The sequence below is a fragment of the Conger conger genome, chromosome 14 (assembly GCF_963514075.1).
Source record: "Conger conger chromosome 14, fConCon1.1, whole genome shotgun sequence".
In the NCBI taxonomy this organism is placed as follows: domain Eukaryota; kingdom Metazoa; phylum Chordata; class Actinopteri; order Anguilliformes; family Congridae; genus Conger; species Conger conger.
The window spans coordinates 17,163,520-17,187,381 of record NC_083773.1 but is presented as its reverse complement, the minus strand read 5'-3'; the positions used below and the strand labels follow the sequence as shown (position 1 = coordinate 17,187,381).

Here is a 23,862-nt window from a genome sequence, read left to right as displayed (position 1 = left end):
TAGTTTTGTCATTGATCTCCTGACAAAGTTAGAGCGCCTGTTCTTCCTCCCCCTCTCTTCCTGTGACTCATCCCTCCCAGGGTCCCTGAGTTTGTGCGCGAGAAGCGTTTCGGTAACTGGCTCAGGGACGCGCGTGATTGGGCCGTGTCCAGGAACCGCTACTGGGGCACTCCCATTCCGCTGTGGGTCAGCCATGACTTTGAGGAGGTAGGTGTCTGTCATCCTTTCCCAACTTTGAGAATCAGGGCTATACTCACAACAGTGTAATGTAAACTGTGTTAAACCTTCAGCAGCAGGCAAGGCTGAAACTTTGCGATAGTTAAAACTCTAATTAGCCTTACTTTAATTGTGCAATAATTGCATGCAAGATGGCAAGAATCCTACTTTAGAATCTTACTTTGTTTCACTTGCATTTGTTAATGATTGAGTTTTTTTCCTTGAATGTGCTGTCAACTTTAGCTCTGTCATTAAATGTTTGAAGGCTTTAAATGATTGCTTGTGTTGGTTAAGCAGAATACTTCTTCCTAGTAAACCTTTGAGGGAAACATGACAAAGATCACGCAGCTCCGGCAGTTCTGCATGGAGACGGGCCGCAAAAAAAAAAAATCCAATTGGCTTCGGAGGCTGTCAGGAAGCGGAGGCGAACTTAATATAGAGCACGGAATTGGGTTGTTTCAGTCTTTGAGAAATGAAATGAGCGACTGAATAAAAGAAGGACAGTGACCTGCTTCCTGGAAATAGCACGGTGACTGTATCCAGGCAGCGGCCTCCTGGGTGCCTCTGGCTCGGGAAAGTGGATCTCTCGCTCCGCAGTCTCCACGGCGACTGCACCTGTATCTGGGCCAGCTGTCCGAACCCCTCGCATATCCGGGCTGTGTGAGGAAGTGCAATTTGTCCTGCGCACACAAATTGCTAGATAAACTCATTCCCCGCCCAATGAGTTTAAGATCGATCTGCAGCCCTGGCCTCACACCCAACTCCCCGGCTGAGCCCTCTTGTGCATTTTGATATTGTGAGCAGCACGCTTAAAGGCATTCAGCAGAGTTGATGGTTTTTGTAACAGTTCATTAGGAGTTGTTGGAGGGAGACATTTCCTCTTCGTTCTCTAATTTATTGTTGTGGAAGCTTTATGGGCCAGCAGATGGTAAAAGATGCATCTTATTTTCTTTGCGTGAAGAATTGAGTTAGCTATGTATTTGGATGGGTTTCTACCGTGCCAAAATCTGTGCTGAAATGGTGTTTTACACGATCTACTGTTCACCTGTTACTCAAAACAGTCCTGGAGGACGGAGAACTGCTAGCTTTCCATGTTTCCTTTACCTGGGTGTCAGGTGTGAAGGCAGTCTGGCCAATCAGTAGCACTACCGTAATTGTTAATTAATTACCAGGGAGCAAAGAAAACCAGGGCCGGATTTAACCAGTGAAATAAATTATGGCCATAAATTTGCATTTTCAAAAAGGTTTGTTAAAATAATTCATTTTTGTATATTCACATTTGTCATCTGCCAGGCTTATTTTTCTCATCTTTGCTGGTTTATAGCTGACCTTTCGTGTCTACTCCATCCCTCTGGTCCCAGGCAGGTCGTATCATTACGGTACAATGACCATCCTGAAATTCCCCCTGGGAATAATAAACTCTGTTCTGTTCTATGCTGCTGTTAGCATGTGCATTGTTCTGGAGAACTGAGGCTGTGTAGACGGACATCAGGAAAGTGGAGATTTGTTGGCATTCATTTAGTCTCTAATGGGACCGAGCTGAGGCCTGTTGGAGTCTGGGTATTAATTGTGTTGAGGAACAGCAGTGGCATTGCATATGTGGCCAGTTATCGCCGATGAGTCATCTTAGGGACTCCAAATGATGCGGCCTGTTTTTCCTCATATTCCTGGTAATTGAGTTCATTATTTTACATATTACTGGGCATTACATATACATAATAACAAAACATGTCTCTTGTGCGTGGGTTTTGGGCTGGAGTTGTCATGTAAGGGACAGGGCGGGTTTCCTGCCCTAATGTGGCGTGACATACCCTGCTAATGTTGCATGACTAAGATCTACCGCCCTCCCTCTCTCAGGTGGTGTGTGTGGGGTCACTGTCTGAGCTGGAGGAGCTCACAGGAGTGAAGGTAACCGATCTTCACCGGGAAAGGTGAGTCATCGCACGTCTGCCATCGAGTTGGTCTCTCGCACATCTCCGTTCTTCCCGGGCGCTTAGTAACCTCGACGGACATGTCCGGAGAGCCCTGGGATCACTTTCCCTGCTCAGTTATCACTAATTAATTGTGAGAACCAGAAAAAGGAGGGAAGGACCCATTTCTCCTCTATGTCGGTCTCTTGTCTGGAGGTGTATGAATCACGCTGCTAAACTGCGCATGGCAACAGTGCATGTATAACACTGGATGAAATTGTTGGATTTGCTGGGTCAGTTTAACACGGAGTGATGCTCAGATTGTGCTTTACTCCTGTAAAGTATGGCTTTTGTGTCGGAAGTGCACAATGAAATTATCTGGAAATGCAGAAAATTGATTCTCCACTGTGACCCCCGCACACATTCTGAAGCACGCACTCCTCCAGTGCCCTCACCTGATTCAAGGTGAACATTTTGCGCCCTAACGGCCACTGTGTACTACTTTCTACAACAGTTCTTGTGCATTCTACTTTACCTGAACCTGCATTTATTTGGTGTCTTTATTTGTTTTTCGAATAATTACAAAATATACCACAATTGTCCTGAGATAACATCATAGAGACGACTGGCCTGTAATAAACACTGTGCACAGCAGAGTGAAGTTCACATTGATAAGCTGCCTCCTGGAAACCAGCTGCACAAGCTTGGTTTCAGAGAACATGATGTAACCCATTTCCTGTACATGAATAAGATAAGTGGGGTGATGCTACCAGAATTTGCTCCTTGTCATTAAAGGTTCTGTTCTGTCTGGTGCTCTGAAATGGTTTGAGGAAATGTTCTGGCTGCACATTAAAGTGTCTCTTTGTGGAAACGAGTGCAGGGGAGGCACTACTCCAGTTGGAGAGGGGAAAAAAGGAATAGTTTCCTTGCTGTCGTGGTTGTTTTTGGCAGCGCTCTTTCAAGGTCTGGTTTGTGGTGCCTGCAGTCTAGCTCCTCTTAGCCCAGCTGCGCCGTGGGGAGGCGCTAGCGTAACGTAACGCCCGTGCCCCTCTCTGCTCGCAGCATCGACCACCTGACCATCCCGTCGCGCTGTGGGAAGGGCGAGCTGCGCAGGGTGGTGGAGGTGTTCGACTGCTGGTTCGAGAGCGGGAGCATGCCCTACGCCCAGGTGCACTACCCCTTCGAGAACCGCCGGGAGTTCGAGGACACCTTCCCCGCCGACTTCATCGCAGAGGGCATCGACCAGACCAGGGGATGGTAAGGAGCTGTCGCTGTGCTTAAGCGCAGTTCTGGAACACATCCTATCAGTGGATCCGATCGTATGTGGATCCTGTCCTATCTGTGCTTCTTGACAAATTGACAAATTACGGTGCATGTGAGTAAATGCCTGTCTTGACCAGACGGAGCTCCTGAAGGGTTTCAGAACAACCTTTAACCTTGATCTTGAAGGCCTGCATCTGCAATCATTTCTATGTGCCCTTGCCTCTGTCTCCCATAAGTCTTTGTCTGTGTTGTATGCTGGTGAAATGTTTATTTGGAATTGCAATCACAAATTGGAAGACCAGTTTTTGCTAGCACTATTCATTTGTGAAAACCAATCAAACTATATTTAGCTTTGTTGCCACCATTGGTAACATTAAAAGGATCAAATTATTGCATCAATAAAGTAAATTCCGTTAAATGAGTAGGTTTTTTTTCTTTTCGTTTTTGTTTGTTATTTTCCGCATTGGCTTTCTGTCTCTCAGTGCTGTGTGTCGTCTTGTTTTGCTTTTTAGGTTTTACACACTGCTGGTACTGTCCACAGCCCTCTTCGGCAAACCACCATTCAAAAACGTGATTGTCAACGGCCTAGTTCTTGCGAGGTACGTGTGCCCCTTTAAACGATGGCGCGTGAAGCTCAGTGCAAGGCTGGCAGTCTAAGTCTCTTATGTAACTTCCTTTGATAATTCCCCCTCGGGGATGTTCATATGCTATAGAATGGCGTTTGATCCCCAGGCCAAACAAGCAGGATTGTTACTGTGCTCTGTGTTAATTACTCTGTGACCTGGAAGAGATGTGCCTAATTTAAATATGAAATATGAATTTGCATGTGCTTTTAATGCAGTGATGGACAGAAGATGAGCAAACGCAAGAAGAATTACCCGGATCCTGGGCTTATCGTGAAGAATTATGGAGCAGATGCCCTGAGGTGAGCAATCATCTTTGTTGAACTGGAATTGCCATTTGCAACACAAATAAATGAATAAATGTGTGAAGGTTTGTGTATATATCTACATTAAAGAATAATTGTATTAAAAATATATGCAGTTGTGCTGGAGAGCAATTGAACTTGTGATGGACACAAAGGCATTGTGTTTGCAAGCTGCGAGTGATGAGCAATATTCTTTGGGTTCAGCTGGCTCCAGGCCCCCAGGCACAAGAGAAAAGGGCCATATGGTGAAGGAACCAAAGCACTATCGATCCATATGGTCAAGACCGCTCTTTTCTTGAATAATATCTGAATTAACATTGTTCGCCTGCAAGCTTGGGATTGCGAATACGTTGGGTTTTTAGAGGATTATCTCATTATCTAAACATTTCTTTTCTTATGTAATATTTATGTTTCGTTGGGCTTCTGGCTTGGTCTTCATAAAGGTCTTTTATTTAATTTAATGCATTTAAACAGAACAGTTTTTGGTCTAATTTTATATAGATCATAATGCCTTGAGGTGCACAACAGGGAAAAATAATGTTGTTAAATAGTTTTTTGTTTTTTTGTGTCCAAATGAAGCCATTTCTTCTGAAAATGAACACCGTATTTATGAAGTAGCTGTAATTGGGCTTAATGCTGTTAATGAACAGACTCTATAACCAGTTGTTCAGGGAGTGGAACAGGGCGGTCATGTTTGGAGGCCCCTTTCCAGCCGTGTTCCCGTGCTACGTTGTGCGTTAGCGTGTCACGGGAGTTCTAATGAGCCTCTAATCGAGAGCGGAGGAGACTTGTGAGGCGAAACAAGAGGCGCTTTTGCGCAAAGGTTGTGTTGGTGAGGCTACAGGGCGGAAGACCCTTCAGCGTGCCAGGTTCACGTTGGGGAGGGAACGCTGTTAAACACAAGCCACACTCTCTTCGTCTGCCTGGAGAAAGCGCCGTTTGATTTGGGCTCTGAGGAACCTGCTTCTGCGCGGCTGTCAACTTGTCAAAATAAATGGGGGAAAGCGACATCCTTAAGGACAGCTCAAATTTAATTGCACCTTGCATTGACCTATTTTACTTTTTTTAAATACAGGAACTTCTATTCTAACCTTATTCTGCCCCCGAATCCATGGCTGTGGTGGATTTTTCAGTTGGTGGGGATTTGAGGGCAGTGTTTTGTACTTGGCGGTGTTGTTGGCCCTTTTCTTTTCTGTTCCCATCTGTTTGCTCTCTCTCTCTCTCGAGCCAGTGGTCCAGGCTCTGGCCTTGCCAGGCTCACACACTTGTGTAATGTCGGGCGCAAGGGCTTGACTAGCGATTTGTATTCCCTCATTAGTTGTTAGCAATATCAGGCTGGGGTGCTGTGGGACCTGGTGTGCATTATCTGGAATATGTGAATGTGATGGAAGCTTCAAGGAAAATCGAATCTCATCTTGAATCTAATGTTAAGGTGTTTTTTTTTTGTGTTTAAATTCTCAAAAGAGAGCGCACTCTTTGCTCCTTCATTTATTAAACAAAAGGCAAGCACAGTTATCGCACCATGTGCCTTTGTCATTCCTGGGCAACTGCCATCAGTTTTGAGTCGCAGACAGTAGAAGTAAGAAAGCATTCCTCCGTGTCCTAGAGATATGTATTGCAGGCTTCGGTAGCTGATCCTCTCTGTACGTTTGTCCGCCCTGATGGCGCTCTGTGACGGTCTCCCGCTGGGCTCCCTGCCATGCCCGTCCCTGCAGGCTGTACCTGATCAACTCCCCCGTGGTGCGGGCGGAGAACCTGCGCTTCAAAGAGGAGGGGGTGCGGGACGTGCTGAAGGACGTCTTCCTGCCCTGGTACAACGCCTACCGCTTCCTGGTGCAGAACGTGCAGAGGCTGCAGAAGGTACACCTCGGGCATTCCCACACACACACACACACACACACATGCACGTACATACACATATACACACATACATACACCCACGCACATACACATATACACACATACATACACACGCACATACACATATACACACATACATACACACGCACATACACATATACACACAAAACATATACATACGCGCACACACAAACACACGTGCACACACACACGCACTCACACACATACACCAACACATGTACACACATACATACGCATACACACGTGCACGCACATACAAACATACACACATACATACAAACATGCACCCACACGCGTACACATACATATACGTATACATACACAAACACTCAACAGTCAGGGCTCTGGATACAGTAACAACCTCTCACCTGTGTGAGTAATGGTTCAGGAGCGTGGTTGACTTCTCCTGTGTGGAGTACCTTAGCTAGAGCTGCCCTTATCTAACACAGACATCTGCCAGTGCTCTGCTTTCATACTCCTCTGCAATGCGGTATGAGAAGACACAACCCAGCTCCCAGAAATTAAGAGAAGAGTACACAAAGCAGCTGGCTTTAATCAAACGGAGTAAGATTTCAAAGATTGCTCGCTGCGAATCTGACGTCTGTGAGAATCCCGGTGGGATAAATGTTTTATGTGAGCATATCAAAACATGGAAAATAGACTGAAATGCCAGGGTAGTTTGGGACAACCGAACCAGTGGCTGTTTTTTGTCAAAACTTAAATATAAGTGTTGAATTTTAGAAGAGGTGCACAGTGAGGCTCACACGCCCAACCCTGATAATCTCACGTTTAAATGAGTGACAATGCTGGCGTTTCAGAGACTTAGATGTTGAAATGGGTGTGTTTTTAAAAAATGAAATGTAAAATCTTACCGTGAAACTTTTTATTCCTTTTTTTTTCACCACCTTTGTGGGTGCCATTTTCACCTCTGCAGTGGGCCACCTATGCTTACTCTGCCCTTTGATATTTTAATTGGCCAATTCATGTATGAACAAGTGCAGCAAGGTGTGAAATGTGTAGCTTTCTCTCATTTTCTCCTGAGGGCATACAGCAGGTAAAGTTTCTAAACCAGTGCAGTGTTGACTGTGGCCGATGTAAATTGTGGTTTGAGGTGAAATGGGTATAGGCTGCTAAGACTACTTCTGGGACCGGGTATAGAGGAGACTGGAATGTAATGGAATCTGAAGAATCCATTGTGTGGGCAAGGCAGAAATGTACCACACTTTAAAGGTTTCAGATATCAGAATTTATTTAACAGCTCGCATGGTGAAAAGAGAAGCACTCTATAAAAGTGAACATTTATTCAGCTGCAAACATTTCTACTTGCTGATGATGCCTTGCCATCATCGGCAATTCTGAAAGCATTGCTAGTGTCGCATTGTTATTGTTATTCATTTCTCTGTTGGTTTTGTTTTAGGAAGAGGACGTTGAGTTTCGGTACAGCGAGAGCACGGCCAAGCCGAGCGACAACATCATGGATAAATGGATCCAGTCTTTCACCCAGTCGCTCATCCAGTTTTTCAGGGCTGAGATGGATGGTGAGTCTGTGAAGAAAAGCAGAGCAAATCTCACAGCTCTTTGTCTTGATGCAATTTAAGAGCATAAGAGCATAAGTATACATGATCACAGGAACAAGGCTTTCAGCCCATCTCCCACACAAGCACATAAGAATACATAATGATGATAACTGGCCACTCCGCCCATCTAGGCCAGCCATTGACCTGCTAATGGAGTGTAGGGCCTGGGACTCCATGCCCTCAACATCTCTGCCTGGACTACATGACCTGGCAAACTGTTCCAAGCAGAGGCGTTAAATCAATACAGGCCTTCCTGATATAAAGGCAAAATGTACCTTTAGCTCATTTTGACCGATGTACTCGGCTGACAGAACATAACCATAACGTTTTTTGTTTTTTTTTAGACCGCTGTCTGGAGTTTAGTTTTTTGTTTTCTTTTGCTAAAAATGGAACCAGTTTAGTTGCATTTTTACTTTTTCTTCAAACCTGAGCTTTGAATGGCTTCTCTGTCCCTTTGTATAAAATCCAGATCCAGATGTCCAGACATGCTGGTCAGCATTACTAGTTGTGAAGTTTGGCACATAACTGATAAAGGCAGCTAGTGAATATTGAAATATGGCTAGTGCTGCACTGTTGTTTAGTCTAGAGCAAGTCTCAACCACTGGAAAGGCTTTCTCCAATTTAACACAAAGCTGCATCTCTCATGGGTTTTCCAGTCTTGAAGAGAGTAATCGTTTAATTTCCCCATGTCCAGCTTACAGGTTGTACACTGTGGTGCCGAAGCTGGTCAAGTTCGTGGACATGCTCACCAACTGGTACGTGCGGACCAACCGCAGGAGACTGAAGGTACGCTTTTATTTGAGTGTTTAAAAACAAAATAACATGCTGAGCTGGTGTGCAGCGAAAGACTCCCGGATGGTGTTTTGTTTCACTAATGCTGGCAGAGGAAGAAAAAAAAATGTTGATCTTCAGAATGAGCCGGAATAGAGGCCTATGGGGGAAGCGTTAGGCCTGTGCAGGCTGTGTTTGGACGCTGCGGTCGAGGCATGGTGGCACTAGCGCCGTGTTACAGGATTGCACTGTCTCTGACCCTGCAGGGGGAGCACGGCATGGAGGACTGCCTGTGGGCCCTGGAGACCCTGTTCAGCGTGCTCTTCTCCATGTGCAGGCTGATGGTGAGTCTCTGCTTTCCAAAATCTGCCCTTTTTCTCCAGGTGAGACTTGTGTCCCATAACGACGAGAGAGCTGAATTTCATAGTCCATCCATTTGTCCTTTACATTTTACTTTGGTAAACTATCAACAACTAAAAGTAAAAGGCAACAGATTGCTGCTTTCCATGTTGAATGTGTTTCAGACCTTCCTGGGAAAACAGAAAGCACTTTTATATAAGTTAGCAGATGGTAATTTGGACTGCTGGCAACTGTTGGAAAACATTTGTTTTGCTCAACACGCGTCCTGTGCTTGTTACTGATTCCACGTCAGAACAATGTTTGTCAAACGGATCAACACAGGTGTGCTTTTATCTGTGCTCTGTAACCTCCCGTGGGGCCTGAGCGTTGATTTGGCTCTTGTGTGATTACATAGGCTCCCTTCACCCCCTTCATCACTGAGATGATGTACCAGAACCTCAGGCACCTGATTGACCCAGCTTCCCTGGACAAGGATTCCAGCAGCATTCACTACCTAATGCTTCCCCAAGTCAGGTCTGTCCGTCCGTCCGTCTCCCTCTCCCTCTCCCAGAGTAGGATTCTCTAACAACTGGGAGCTTGGTTTCTCTGGTTTCCTCTGAATAAGTAACTGGATTTGACAGCTGGTATTCTCTTTCTGCTGGAGAGTGTCATGTCAGATGCTTACAGAACTTTTTCCCAGTGGTACTCTTAAAAGTTTTACACAGTTCAGCTTAAGAGGAGCTCGAGTGGGAGAAGGTTTGATAATGAAATATAATTCAGTTATTTCCTGAAAATTATTTGTTACTTTCCCCTTCAGGTAGAGAAATTATTTAGAGTTTTTTCATTCAGACTCTTAGACGCTTGTCTTGCCAGTGTTCATTCACACTTAAAATTGGGGGGGAAGCAATTTTCTTGTTTTTACCATACAAGGCTGATAACACCAATTTTCTTTGTCACGAATAAACCCCTGACGACTGATGTTTCCCTCATTTTAAATAGCTCATCTGTAATCTGCAGTTTCTGAACTCATTGTCTGTTATTGGAGTATCTAAGCAGCCATATATCAAAATGGTCCTGCGTTATAGGGTGTAATTCATGCATGCGCAAGACATTTCTTCCTTCATGACTAATTGCCAAAAAACAGCAGATATATTATGATAGCACTTAAGCATAAATTGGACTTTATCTATCCGTACCTATAAGGGCTTACTCAGTTTATATTGCTGGCCTGGCCGAGCTGCTCGGTGAGACTATTAACCGCAGTGCCACGTGCTGAGGCACGCGCTGATCTCTATGCATCTCACGAGAGGAGCTGCTTCTGAAGGTCTGTCTCCATCACCCCGTCTGGTAAATTCATGTAGCGCCCTACATATTACAGTGCTTGTCTGTATTACTGAGTGTCTCCGTGCAAGACTCGGGACGCTTTGGCGAAGGTGACCTGCCCCCGCCGGCAGAACTGGCCAGCCCTTCAGAAATAAAGTCATTAAGCGTTTGGCCGTCCTCTCTGCGTCTTGGTGCTCCGCTATTACAAGAGTTTGGACTTGTTTATTTATTTATTGCGTGGCCACCGGAGCCCGCTCCTCCCGTTTCTGCCCCAGTCTTGCGCTGTATGATTGTGCCGCTCAGCTGTAGTGAAGCTGAAATTGGTGAAATTGGCCCGGACAGCAGATGTGCATTTCATTAAAAAGGAATGAAAAAAGCACCCAGAACTTATATTTGTTCATATTTCATGAATCATAATCACGGTACGGTGTACAGATTTTCCTGGGAGCCATTAAGGCTTAGTGATCCGTGTCTTCAATGTTTCTCTTGTGTTGGTCATTGTCTGGTAACTGTCATCGGCCACCAATTTATAATGCATAGACAAATGATTGGGCAGGTAAGGCAAGTGATACAAAAACAAAAATAAATTAAATAGAAGTTTCTAACCTGGTTCATGGCATCCTAGGACCATCTTTTTCAAGAAACATCACAGTTTTGCAGGGATATTGTATCCCTGCAGTACTGAAATATATATTGTAAATATTGTAGTGATTGATACTTCAGCAGCAAACAATCCATGGTATTTTTCGGTCTGGTCTTTCCTTGCTGTGTGACAAATATCCAGTTCCCCCTCTTCAAGAGTGTGTGTTCATTTTATCCCGTGTGTTTTTCCATATGCCACTGACCTCTCTTGATTGAACTCTTGCGTTTGAATTTCAGAGAGTCCTTGATTGACAAGCGCATCGAGAGTGCGGTGTGTCAGATGCAGTCGGTCATCGAGCTGGGCCGCGTTATTCGGGACCGAAAGACCCTGCCCGTCAAGGTAAGGCGTGATTATCCCCCCAGCCCCCGGTGCTCCCCTCCACAGCCTCCGACACCCGTCCACCCGGGAGAAAGATGACACGAAGGCAGCCACTCGCCTCAAAGCAAATGGAGCTGTCAGAGGAAGATTTTTCTTTTCCAGGGGCCTACAGCGCATTTCCCTGCCCGTTCTTCCGCCCCGTTTTCCCTGTCTCGTATTTTCCTTCCTTAGATGTGTGTTCTTTGCGATAGGGTGCATGTTAAGGAATATTATGGAAGTGGTGCAAAGAGCCTCTTTCCTGCTGCTGATGATTGTGGATGCTTCTCCTTGAGATAATGGCTGAGATGTTGTGGGTATTTTTAGTATCCCCTGAAGGAGGTGGTGGTTATCCATCAGGACCCAGAGGCACTGAAAGACATCCAGGCCTTGCAGAAGTACATTCTGGAGGTGAGTGGCGCTGCACACAGCCATGGACTACTTCTACTGTGGCTTAATCATTCTTCTCAATTATTCTTTATGAAAGGTAGCACGTGCACATTTGCACATTAGAACATGACCTGGTGTTTGTGAAGAATGTAGTTTGCACTGACAGTGGTGGTGTGATCTGCACTAAAAGATTGACTCGTGTCTGATGCATTGTACCAGATATAGCTAGAACTAGATTTTTAACTGCAGTCCCAGGTCAGGTATACAACAGTAAAAGAAACAGGCATTGAATACAAAATTCAATAAAACACAGAAAATAATAGTACACATTACAATGCAGCTACAGAGACAACACAAAGCTGTTCCTCTGAGGTGTGGTATGGGAAGGAGAGGAGCCCTCTGTAAGTGTAACAGAGAAAAGGTGGTGTGTGAAGTGTATATCCACGTGTACTGAGGTAGCAGCTGAAGTACATTGCTGAAGGGCAGGATGGCACCTAGGAGTTGGACCTGCTAAAAGAGCTAGCTGAATTCTAAGATCAAAATGAACTTTAATTTCAGTGTATACCTTGCATCACTCCACTTTGGCCTCTTGCAACGGTTTGCAAGAGTGAAATATAATTGGCATATCAACATAAGCTAGGCCTAGCATGGTTTGCTCAGTATTATATTTTGATCATGTATGAACTTACGGTAATTTGAATTTGGTGTTAGTTGTTTAGATAGTTTCAGATACTCAGTTACTCATCAAGGTTGACTCAGTAGGGGCTGCTCTGTATTGAATAAGTTCTATAGGAATAGATTTTGGAAATCTGTCTAAGCTTGGGCCATATCAGTAAAACAAAGAGTGATCCATTTGTTACACATGTCTTTATTGTCTATTTAAATTGACCCCACCATATTTAACAATTTTCCTTAAATCGCAATATCAAAGTCTTCAAACCTGAAGATTTCCCTTCTGGTTTAAAAGATACAGCACAGAAATGCACAAACAGCATCTCTTTCTATGAAATCCAATAATCATGTTGGGAATAATTCCAAACTCACGCAATGCTGCCAGAAAGGCATAATAAAAGCCTGTCCTTATTCCAGTGGAATCATATGTTGAAAAGTACTGTTCTGTTGGCCATATGAATATACACTCTGTGAGAAATTTATTAGATGGAACTGTACCCCAGCTTGTTAATGCAAATATTTAATCAATCAATCATGTGGCGGCAACTAAATGCAGAAACACTTGGAGACGTGGTCAAGAGGTTGAGCTGTTGTTCTGACCAAATGTCAGAATGGGGAAGAAATGTGATCTAAGTGACTTTGACCATGGAATGATTGTTGGTGCCATACAGGGTGGTTTGATTATCTCAGAAACTCTGGAGCAGGGGTCATCAACCCTGTTCCTGGAGATCTACCGTCCTGAAGGTTTTCATTTCAACCCTAATTTGGCACACCCAATTCTACTAATTAGCCGCTCAACGAGATCTGAAACTTTTGAATAAGGCGGCCGTTTTTAGGGTTGGAGAGAACTTATCAGATGTTAGATCTCCAGGAATAGGGTCAGTGTCCACTGCTCTAGAGTTTGCAGAGAATGGTGCAAAAAACCAAAAACATGCAGAAAACTGACAGGAATGTGACAGTAACGCAAATAACCACGCATTGCAACAGTGGTATGCAGAAGAGCTTCTCTGAACACACAACGCATCAAAGCTCTCAGTGGATAGGCTACGGCAAATAAGTCCAAAACAATATGTCTAATAAATACCTAATAAAGTGCTCACGGAGTGTATAGTACATGTGTTGGTTTGCTGCATAGCTCTGATTTCAGCTCATGCTAGAGTAGGTGATGTGATTCATCTCACATTCGCTGCATTTCATCAGGGAAGTCTCATCCATCAGGAGTTTGGCGTTTGATTTATTTGGAGATGTGTGGCTGGGTTTGAGCAGCCTCTTGAGGGCAAGCTTTATGGATGTGCAGTCAGTGCAGGAGGCATGTATTATAGCCCAATGGTACAATTGTACAGTGTTGCAAAAAAGTATTTGCCCCATAATTTGCTTTTACTGCATATTTATCACAAATATTAGTCAAAGGGAAATGGAGTAATCACAAAATACATTCTTAAGTTATTTAAAGGTACAATAGGTAAGATTTGTGTTAAAACCTTGTTACAAGACCATTGTAAATCCCTTCCTATCATTGAAAAAGGCTCACTGATATGCTGACTCACCCTCTGCCTGTCTTTATATATATATATATATATATATAAAATGAAATGCCGTTTCAACGTTGAAATATATTCATATTCTTTGCTTGACCTACAATCTAAAGAAAGGTCATTGTAATTACTCAGGGTATTTAAAGTATGTGATGATACTTTAAGGAGAAAGCTGAAAGTCCTTCAATCAGAATGGGGAAGATGTGAAGGTTGTGAGAGGACCAGGGCTGATCCAAGTTATTGATTTAAATGTTTCCCTCATTAAAATTGTCTGTTGTTCAATTATAAATGAAGACCTCTGCAAACATTGAAAACCTATAGAAAACCTGGTCCTTGGGCGGTCCTTGAAAAGTCTGTGTACGTTGCAATGCTGTAGAACCCCTGATAACAGCTGCCATTCAAAATTCATCTTCACAAAGATTAATTTTGTATTTGTTAGATGGCGGAATACCTGATACAACCATTTTTCTTTGTCAGTGGTTGAAATGATTCCTAAAAATTGCACTTGAAATATTCTATCTACTTAGTTAGTTGCTTCAGTCAAAAGCCCAGCTGGGTTGAGAACAGACTAAATGTGTTCCTGCCTTGTTCAGATCGTCCTTTGTCTAAAATTGCCTATAAAAAAAACAGCTGGTATTCAGTTAATCAGCTAATCAGTGATATTGCTGAAATGATGAGTTGTTTAATATGAGATGTGATTTTGCGTAGTGTTCGAAAAGCATGTTCTAGAATGGCGCTCTGCTTTGCCCTTCTGTTCGGCTGAAGGGCCTCCTGTGAAAGGTATTCATCCTGAACATGGCAGACAAACGCAGTCTTAGAAAAACGATTCAAATCATTTACTGTATATAAAGAACTGAAATGGAAACATGATTCACAGTGTGAATGTGACACTATGTGCAGCTGTTCCCAGCCCCGTACTTCGAACAAAGCAATGACGTGTAGTTTTGCACAGCTGGGCAATGCAGCCCCTGGTACGGAAAACGAGTGAGGCATGTCATATTTCACCTGTGTGCTTCGGGAGCACACTGGCAGTTCTCCACCGGTATTTTTACTCCCGAGAAAAGGCTGTGCTCTGGCACCTGAAATGCCCGCCTGTTCGCAGGCAGATATGCGTCCAATCCGTGGCTGTGCTGCGCTTTAAATACCTCCTCCAATCACAGCGGTTCATTCGGCACGGTTCACGGGTGGGGCTGAGGAATCGTGCGGCAGCCGGCCAACCTGTTGTCCTTCATCTTCCACCGCCAACACCGAGATTGATGGAGATTGATCGGGGGGCGGGGGGCGGGGGGTGTGTGTGCTAAAAATAGCTCCTCCGCTGCTACGTCAGATATGGCCCCCCCCTCCCTTGTGTGAGGCGGGGGGGCCGGGGCCAGTGCCTCAGCTCCCAGAGCACTGCAGCACATCCCAGCCTCATTTATATTTAAAACCCAATTTGTGATATCCCTCTCCTCAAAGACTGACAATGACGGTTGGATTGATATCATTCCAAATAGTATGTAATAATTTAGTATTTAGAATCAATTTTGGCTCCTTCTGTTTTTTTCTTTTTGTTTGCACAGCCAGTTTTAGATTTTGCTTTAGAGGAATAGCATTTCATTCCCCGGACTTGTATCCTGACGGCACACACACACACCATGTAGCTTTCATCACGAGAGCAGTTACCATACGAATGACCATGACGCATCATCCGGTACATACAGCCCTGCACTACATTGACTATGGGAGGCTGGGGTCCTTTCTGTCTTCAGAATAGATTGAGCATTCAAACTGCCAACTGACGGAACACTGATGGAAGACACGCGCTTACTTTAATTTCATCCATTTTGCTACAAATGAATTGGCCCCACATAAGAAAGGGGTGCATTTCTCTTTGAAATAAATAAAAAAAGAAATTTAAAAAAGACTGTAAAGACTGTACTGTAAGGTATTTAATTAAAATTACAATAATTTAATTAAGGCGATATATGTACAGGGAAATGCCTTGTGCAATGAAAATTACTTCCATTGAACAAACATTTGGAATAAACATCTGTCATTTTATTGAGTTTTTCCTCTTGCCTAAGGATTACAAGCAATGCTTTTTTTTCCTGCTTGCACTATAACAGATAGTATATTATAATAGTATAGTATTTACTTAGTACTTTGTTAGACTTGTTGAGCAATCCTTCCTTTCATCTCAGGCTGACTTAGGTGTAGGATATCTTATGCTCAAACTCCGTTTCTTTTTGATCTTTTTAGCTCAACATGTTGATGTCCTGCTGGAGGTGGCGCACTGGACATTCTATGATTACTTACTCCCATACTGTGCCTTTATGTGCTATATTGCCTGCTTTCTAGCAGCATGGCAACAGTCTGTTGCCATGACGCTTGGGGTAGAAGTTCTCATGCTGTTAACAAACTGGAATGTGACTGAGGAAGCTCTCGGTCATACAATAAATGTGAACAAACTTGTGCATGACATTTTCACAATAATGGGGCAGGGCGGGGCATTTAGTGATATTCATGTTTGCACATGGATTTAAATCAACTTTTTTTTTTTTTGACTGACTCACTGTGATGAATTGCCCTCTCAGTAAAGTCAAGGAGTAGAAGAGAAGTGATCCTTAAGGACCCCTCTGCTAAAAGTACCAGAGAACACTAGTGTTAAGCAGTATTATGGTGGTTTGTGTTCACTCTTTACCGTATGCCAAACTGGGTTACTCCTTGTCACCGAGAGATTTTCCTCCCCTGCCAGCTCTGAATAGATGATGGAATTTCAGATGAGTTGGTGGGGGTGGTGGTTGTTTTTGTTGTTGTGTTTCCCACAGAAAGAGAGATGAAAGGATCATCTAACTGCTCAGTGCAGATTCTCTAGCAGGGGCTCTGTGTTATGGACTCGTTAGTAACCATGTTTTATTAAAATTACTTCTTCAGTTCAGAGGCAGTTCTAGAACTGGGGTAAAAACAAAAGAGAAGTAGACTTCACTGTGGTTTGCATTTTCTCCCGGTTGTAAAATCCCCCCCGTTTTGACTGGGTTCAGCTTCTTGTGTCCTAAACATGCTGGATTGGGTGTACCATGAAGTTTCTAACACAGAACGCAGTAACAGAGCTTTTGCTGAAGACATTACCTGCTCAGCCTTTCTCTTCTGCAGAAGCAAACTGGGCTGTCACTGTCACTGGTTAGTGTAGGGGTGAGTCGGTACTGGCATGTGCGTTTATGATGCATCTTTAAATTTGTATTGGTTTTCTTTGTTTTTTTTTATCCAGGAGCTTAATGTTCGCGAGCTTACCCTATCTACCGAAAAAGACAAGTACGGCATCAGATTGAGGGCGGAGCCTGACCACATGGTGTTGGGCAAGCGTCTTAAGGGGGCCTTCAAGCCCGTAATGGCTGCCATCAAGGAGCTGAAGAGCGAGCAGCTGGAGACCTTCCAGAAGACAGGTGTGTTTCTGAACTGTAGCCTAACCAAACCAAATACGAAGCTTTCTTTTACAAGCATTAGGAGCTGGATAAGTTCAAAAAATAAAAAGCACATCTGGTTTGCTGTGTTTGCCTTAGAAGTGCTGAAGGCAAGCACCTTTCTCCTGCCTTCACATCTGTAGCTGACGGTGCTTTTATGAAATTAACAAGCTTTCAGCAGTGCCATCATCTTATTAAACTACATTATATACACTGTTTAACTGGGATATAAATGATTAGGTAGAGTACTGGAATCAGAAGGCTGTGTATTTCACTGAGAAGAGTGGAGCTTCTTTAGTTTGTAGTATTGCGTTTAGAAGACCTGGCTCTTTGCTCCTCGCTCAGTAGAACTACTGATTCCTCAGTGTGGTTACTGAGCCTATTGACGTCTTGAGGCATTCTTCGAGGGCTTTCTTCCTGCGTGCCACTGAGCTGCCTGTGTTTCTCAGTTATTTAACGCGTTGCGGGGAATGAAAGGGCTCTCTTGCTCTGGGGTCAGGTGGATGTGTGGATCTTTGATGTCCGGGGAATAGACAAGGTGGAGGAGGACGTTTCCTGATTGGAGCCAAGGAGCCTTAAGGTTTTGCGGTAGTGGGCGGTAGCTTTTTATAGCCCTGAACTACCTGGGATATGGAGGCAGAGACCCCAGGCGTGGTATGGAGGAGGAGGAACGGGGGGCGTTGAAATGCTGCTCTACAGTGTTATAACCCCATGGTCATGTTCACCTCTGCTTTAGGGAATGTTACGCTTTATTATTTAGACCGGAGAGCTTTTCAGTCGGAGATAAAACGTCAAATCCCTTGTATATGTCAAGCGCAGAGTCCGGCCTGGCTTTTTACTCGAGTGAAGGTGCACAGTTAGGGGGGTTTTTCAAGATCAACAGTTCCGGCCGTTGTTAAAGCAGTGCTGGTGTGTGGAGTTGCAGCCTACAGTACTGTATTGGCAGCTCCGTCTCTTTTCCCCCTCTCAGGATCCATTGTAGTGGATGGGCATGAACTTCATGAAGAAGACCTGCGTCTGATTTACACTTTTGATCAGACCTCTGGAAGAGCTGCTCAGTATGAGGCCCACTCAGATGCACAGGTACACGTCTCCAGTGCACTCGTACCCGTGCCATTCACAAGTGCTACACCAGGCCTGCTACTGACACACAAGTTCAAAGTACACCAATTCCCCAGTGGTATATGCTGTGTGACACTCTGTTGTTAGTATAATAATCGGTTGTGTCTTGTCAGTGTTTTGTGGTTGAGAGGTTTGCAATGTCCGCTTTTCTTTTGTGCGTTTCGTTCAAATGGGCATACTCCCTTCCACCACATGTTCAGGCAGTAGGAAGTAGAAACTGGAAAACGAGTTCACCTTGTAAGACTGCAGTTAGGACTCGCGTCTGTCAGTGTGCTATTATAGAATAATTACTGCAAAATGAATTTTCATATGAACTGCTGATAAGCGGAGTCACTTTTGTTGGATGGCGGTATTGTGCAGTTTACTATACAAATTGATTTTTTAGCCTATTCTGTGGCATGCGTTTGGGAAGTCTACAGTTTAGCACACAAGCTGACATTGTAGGTTGTTAGGCTATTAATATAATGTTTACATCTTTATCTGGTCTATGGGAAGTTGACTTTCAGCAGAATCTCACCCTTTATTGGAAAACTGGAATTAACATCAGGTCAGATTAATTTATGAAAATAATTTCAAGTACATGATGTATTTTCTAAGGCTTTACCTTCTGTGTGTGTCTGTGTGTGTGTCTGTGGTTTCTCCAGGTCCTGGTTCTGCTTGACATTACTCCTGACCAGTCGATGGTGGATGAGGGTGTGGCCCGTGAAGTCATCAATCGTATCCAGAAACTCCGCAAAAAGGTAAAAGGTTTGAGTCCAGACAAACTTTTTTTGAATTTGAATGTAAGAAAGGGGTCCAGCAGTATGTAAGCGTGATGCAGCAATAGTATGGCTTGTTTATGGTAATTTAACGGCAGACATGACACAATGAGCTGGTGGCTCCAAGCAGGCATGCTGTGAGCAGAAAAGCAATACCTGTATCAACTTACGCTCATTGCACTATGTAGCAATTCGAAGCTTGAATTTTCATCATTGTAACTTTGGAAAAAGCATGCTGATATGCTTTTGCTGGTCTGGTTTGCAAAGTAAAAACAAAATGTACTTGCACTGTAAGAAACGCACCTGTCTATAGTCATTTTTGCATCTTCATTTAAGAGGCAGATTGCTGTAATAAAGTGGTCCCACAGAACCGTTGGGTGTTTTTTATATTCGTTTATTCTTTTTTTCCCCCAGGTTTTTGTTTTGTTGTTCATTACGCTCTTAACTTGTATCATGTGTTTTCTTGGGTTTAAATTGGTTACTGATTTTGAGCTGAAAATGAAAATCCGCGACCCTATGGCTCCCCAGCAGTAAGAGCAAGCAGTGGTACCGTAGCTGTAATTTGCATTGAGTGGAAATGATGCTATTGTTGAGCTGTCATCTGCTATGGTTTGGTTCTAACAGAAGTAGCAAGTCTCACTGAAGTGTGTTTGCCTTTAAAGAGTGCAGCAGATACCGCTTCATACTGATATTTACTTCTCATTAAGCTCACTGGGCTGCCTTTTCCCCGAAGGAAACAAACTCCTGGAAACGTTTGTTCGGGTGGAGTTTTAACCAAAGGAATCCCCTCTCGACCCCAAGGCCCGAGCCACAATCAGTTCATCCTCAGGGGGTGGGCATGTTGCGTTAGCCGTGTGTGAGTTCGCTTATTGGGAGCGCTAAGAGAGGCCAGCAGGCACAACACTGGTGCATAGCTGCAGGTTTGCAGACTTAATTGGGCCAGTTTCTCTGCCCCTGCCCCCTTTAGACAGCATGGCCCGGCAGTGACTCCACACAGGGCTTTCTTCAGCCGTTTTCCCAGCCCTGACGGGTGCAGGAGGGAGACTTTCTCTTTCTCATGGTCTCTGCTGCGTTGCCTTGAAAACTTAATTCTGCCAAAAAATAACAAGTTCATTGAGAAATGACAGAATCATAAATCATGCTCAGAAAAAAAGCACAATTGATTTCAAACAAAACTGGGGCTTTGAAGTGCATTTGGATGTTTTTAAAGTAAGAAAGCTTTCCTTTACTCTTTTTCTTAATAAACAAACAATCCTCTGTCCTGAGCCCCAGTCCTGGCGTGTTTGCAGGGGAAGGGTGTTTGGCAACCGGCCAAGGTTAAATTCTTGTGTTATTGAAAAACTGAAATGGGATGGAATTTTCCATGGTGGGGAATTAATTTTTAACGTTTCTTGAGAGATGGGTAGAGGTGACCCCCGGGGCAGTGCTTGGGAAGGGGGTGTGAGAAAGGCGGAGGGGGAGGGGCTGTTGTCTCATTAGTTTGCGGGCGCAGCACACACAGGACTCCCTGTTCTTCTGTAGCGGTTTCCACTGCTTTTGGGTGACTACCTTGGATTGGCAAGAAGGCAATAAAACCCTTCCTTCATCGATTGAGTGTGCTTATATATTTATTTTTTTGCCCTTGAGTCTGGCTGTAATTGGTGCCTGAGTAGATTAGGAAAAGATCAATGTGTTTCAGTGTGTCAAGGCTGGGGTGGACAGAATGGGCAGCGTTGCCATGGCAGTGCTGTTGAAATGTGCAGTGTCGGGGAAAAATGCACCCATGGGGGCAGGATGAAACAGGGGGGATACCATCATGAAACGGGTGACTGATAGGTGACACATCACCCCCTGCCTTAAAATACAGTGAACTTATCAGAAGCAAAAGTGTGTAATCATCAAAGTTCAGACATCCCCTTGGGGTCAATGCATCGATTAAACAAAGATTAAAAACATGTCTCTTGACATGCATCTCCTCCTTTTGCGAGGCACATTCAAAAGCAGTCACCGGACAGCACACAAAGTACAACAAGATAACAGAATATCAAAGTGTGTATGCAACCCTTTCTGTTTTCCAGGGGCACCTTGTTCCCTCCGATGAGATAACGGTGTACTACAGTTCTCAGCCTGCCGGGGAGTACCTGGACAGGGTGATCCAGGCCCACACTGACTTCATCCTGGCTACCATCAAAGCCCCACTGACTCCCTCTCCAGTGGCCAAAAACACCACTGTTATTGTGCAGGAGAAAACCCAGGTAAAGTCCTGACCTGCATTCAACAAGGAGATCAGTCCTGGCGGACTTTCTTTTCTGAATTTCTAAATGCATTTTGTTCTCCAAGGACAAGATGAATGTGACTGTGGATTGCATTGTGGATTGTGGAATGCATTGTGGATTGCCCTTGAGTTTTTTTTATTTTTTTTTATGGTTAGGAACAAATATATTTGTTGAAATTAAATCAAATGTCAGCCGAATGATTGTTGTGGCAGAGTCACCTCTGTGGTTCGCTGCTGTCTCATTCTGGATGTTGTCTTGCTGGTTGTCAGCTGAAGGGCTCTGAGCTGGACCTGACCATCGTGAAGGGAGCTCCTGACTCCCCTCTCTCAGGACCCGCCTGTGCCTACGTCAATCTCAAGGTCAAGCTGAACAACAAGGAGCAAGGTAGGCCTGCTTTAAAGGGGAACTCCACCGTTAAACATCGTTCGTGCGAATGTTGCACATGGGTAGTTATCGATGTGTTCAAAGATGCATACTGTAGGCAGTTTATTAGTCCTTAATGGAAGAATGCCTAAACCTACACAACAGTGGAACAATAAAGATCAAACATAATAGAGTGCAGTGCACAAGGGCAGAGGAGCCGCGCTAAAAATAGAAAGCTGTAGCAGTAAGAGTGAGGTGACATTCAGAGAGGGGGACTGCTGGTTATAAAGGGCAGGTTATGTACAGGCTGACACTGTGTAAAGAGGTGCACTGTGGCGTTGAGTGGTGCGTGCCATCGAGGGCCTTGTTCCTGGGGCAGGGATACATCCTCAGGTCTGGAGTGAGCACATGTGGAAGTGCCTGCAGTGGCTGGGAATCTCATGGAGAGATGTCTACCATAGCCCCGGCATTTTTTTGCTACATATCCTCAGTTTTTAAAATGTAACTCATAAACAATTGAGTGAGTGCATTTTCTCCATCTTTCTCGCAATAGTGTGATTTTACCAGACATGCAGTAGATGCCACATTGTATCGTCAAAGGAAGAAACATAAATAATAATAAAAAATAAAATAAAAATGAAAACCATTTCACACATATGAAATACAGGCTATGTTAATGAAGTCAGGCCTTCATCTCCCTACCTCAGCTGTGGAAGCAGGAAGAGTTCCCCCACACATGGAACAGCCCTGAAAAGGCGCTCATTTTAAACCCTCTGGTGTCTGTTTTGTGTGTTGAAGAGGGAGTCGTCCTGCTGGAGAACCCTAAAGGGGATAACCAGCTGAACGTGCCCAGGCTGAAGCTGGTCTGCTCCAGTATCTTTGATGCTCGCAACACACAGCTGTCTGTGTTCAGCGGGAAGACGGGTGAGTGTCCAATGATGGCCGTATACTGAAATGCTGGGGACGGCGTTGTAAGTCTTATCAAAAACTGCAGCCGTTTTGTACCCAGTCGTGGTGTGTTTGAATCAATAATTTCTGAACATTTCTCAAATTGTATTTGAATATAGTTCCAATGACTGTCTGATGCTCATTCTGTAATAACTGTTGGTGCCTGTGTGCTGTTCATTTTTGGTTGCTCTAATAACTAAATTGTTGCTCGATTCCGTATTGTGCTCTCATGCTGTTGGCCTCCTCAGTAGATACACGGTAGCTACGGTCATACAAAACGAAACCAGAGAACTGCCGGGGGGGTATTGGCTGACCAAGACAGTCTGTCAGCCAAAAGCTCCAGCTGTCCAGCCCTAGTATAAATAGTTCATGGTGCATGGTAATACCTCTTTTGGGTGCTTTGATTCCTGCGGAAATACAAGGGCTTGCCCTTTGGATTTTACTGTCTCATATACAGGAAGTGCAAATCTGCCACTGTTACTCAGTGATGGAGATGGGATGTTGATAAGTCACTGCACTGGTGACTCACCTATTTATCCTCTCAATGGTTTGCTAACCAACCGATGTCACTTAGTGATTATTTACTTACAAATGATTATTTTTTCCCCTTGGAAACATGGGGCGCACACACAAACTTAATCAGTTACTATTGCCAGAAAAGCATTTACCAAACGGCTGCCTGAAGTAGAGTGAGTGAGTTTGTTTTAGTGGTTTGCCATGAGCTTGGCCAGTGAATGGATCCCAGAGAGGCCTGTCTCAGGCCTGCTGGCTGGAGTGCGGGTCTGCGGGAGCATCACGCAGCGGTGGCCATCTTGTGTGGGAGGAGATTGGCTTCCTGCCGGATCTCTCCAGGTATCCGTGACCACGGTGGGCGTGCTCTATGGAGCCTGCGGTGCTGCCTCCTTCCCAGGGAGCCTCAGGCTGGCCTGATGGAGACGCTAATCGCCCTGAGCAGCAGGTGGTGCTTTTCACATCTGACTGGTCCCCCAAATTACGGCCTGAAGCCAGGGCCGGCCCGGGCAGGTTGCTGAGCGCACTGCGGGCTCTTTCCCTGGGCACGGCCTCACAGCTCTGTCTGAGCCTCCTGTGGGGGCTCCGTGGGCCCTGTCCTTTTTTAGGTGGGTTTTGCTCCAGTGAAGGATGTAGGCCATACCCCAGGAGAGAGGACCCTGTC

General features: G+C 44.5%; 1 protein-coding gene across 1 annotated transcript in view; it reads left to right on the top strand.

Annotated features, from left to right (window-relative positions):
* iars1 (isoleucyl-tRNA synthetase 1) overlaps positions 1-23,862 on the top strand; it is a 53,711-nt gene that overhangs the window by 22,453 nt on the left and 7,396 nt on the right. The window contains exons 14-31 of the mRNA XM_061219325.1: positions 81-207; positions 2,074-2,147; positions 3,189-3,383; positions 3,902-3,988; positions 4,231-4,314; positions 6,033-6,177; positions 7,616-7,736; positions 8,470-8,561; positions 8,813-8,890; positions 9,301-9,419; positions 11,088-11,190; positions 11,533-11,616; positions 17,050-17,224; positions 18,213-18,325; positions 19,009-19,104; positions 21,180-21,356; positions 21,647-21,761; positions 22,539-22,664. Coding sequence (XP_061075309.1) covers positions 81-207; positions 2,074-2,147; positions 3,189-3,383; positions 3,902-3,988; positions 4,231-4,314; positions 6,033-6,177; positions 7,616-7,736; positions 8,470-8,561; positions 8,813-8,890; positions 9,301-9,419; positions 11,088-11,190; positions 11,533-11,616; positions 17,050-17,224; positions 18,213-18,325; positions 19,009-19,104; positions 21,180-21,356; positions 21,647-21,761; positions 22,539-22,664 — 2,111 coding nt within the window. The remainder of the gene's footprint in view (positions 1-80; positions 208-2,073; positions 2,148-3,188; positions 3,384-3,901; positions 3,989-4,230; positions 4,315-6,032; positions 6,178-7,615; positions 7,737-8,469; positions 8,562-8,812; positions 8,891-9,300; positions 9,420-11,087; positions 11,191-11,532; positions 11,617-17,049; positions 17,225-18,212; positions 18,326-19,008; positions 19,105-21,179; positions 21,357-21,646; positions 21,762-22,538; positions 22,665-23,862) is intronic.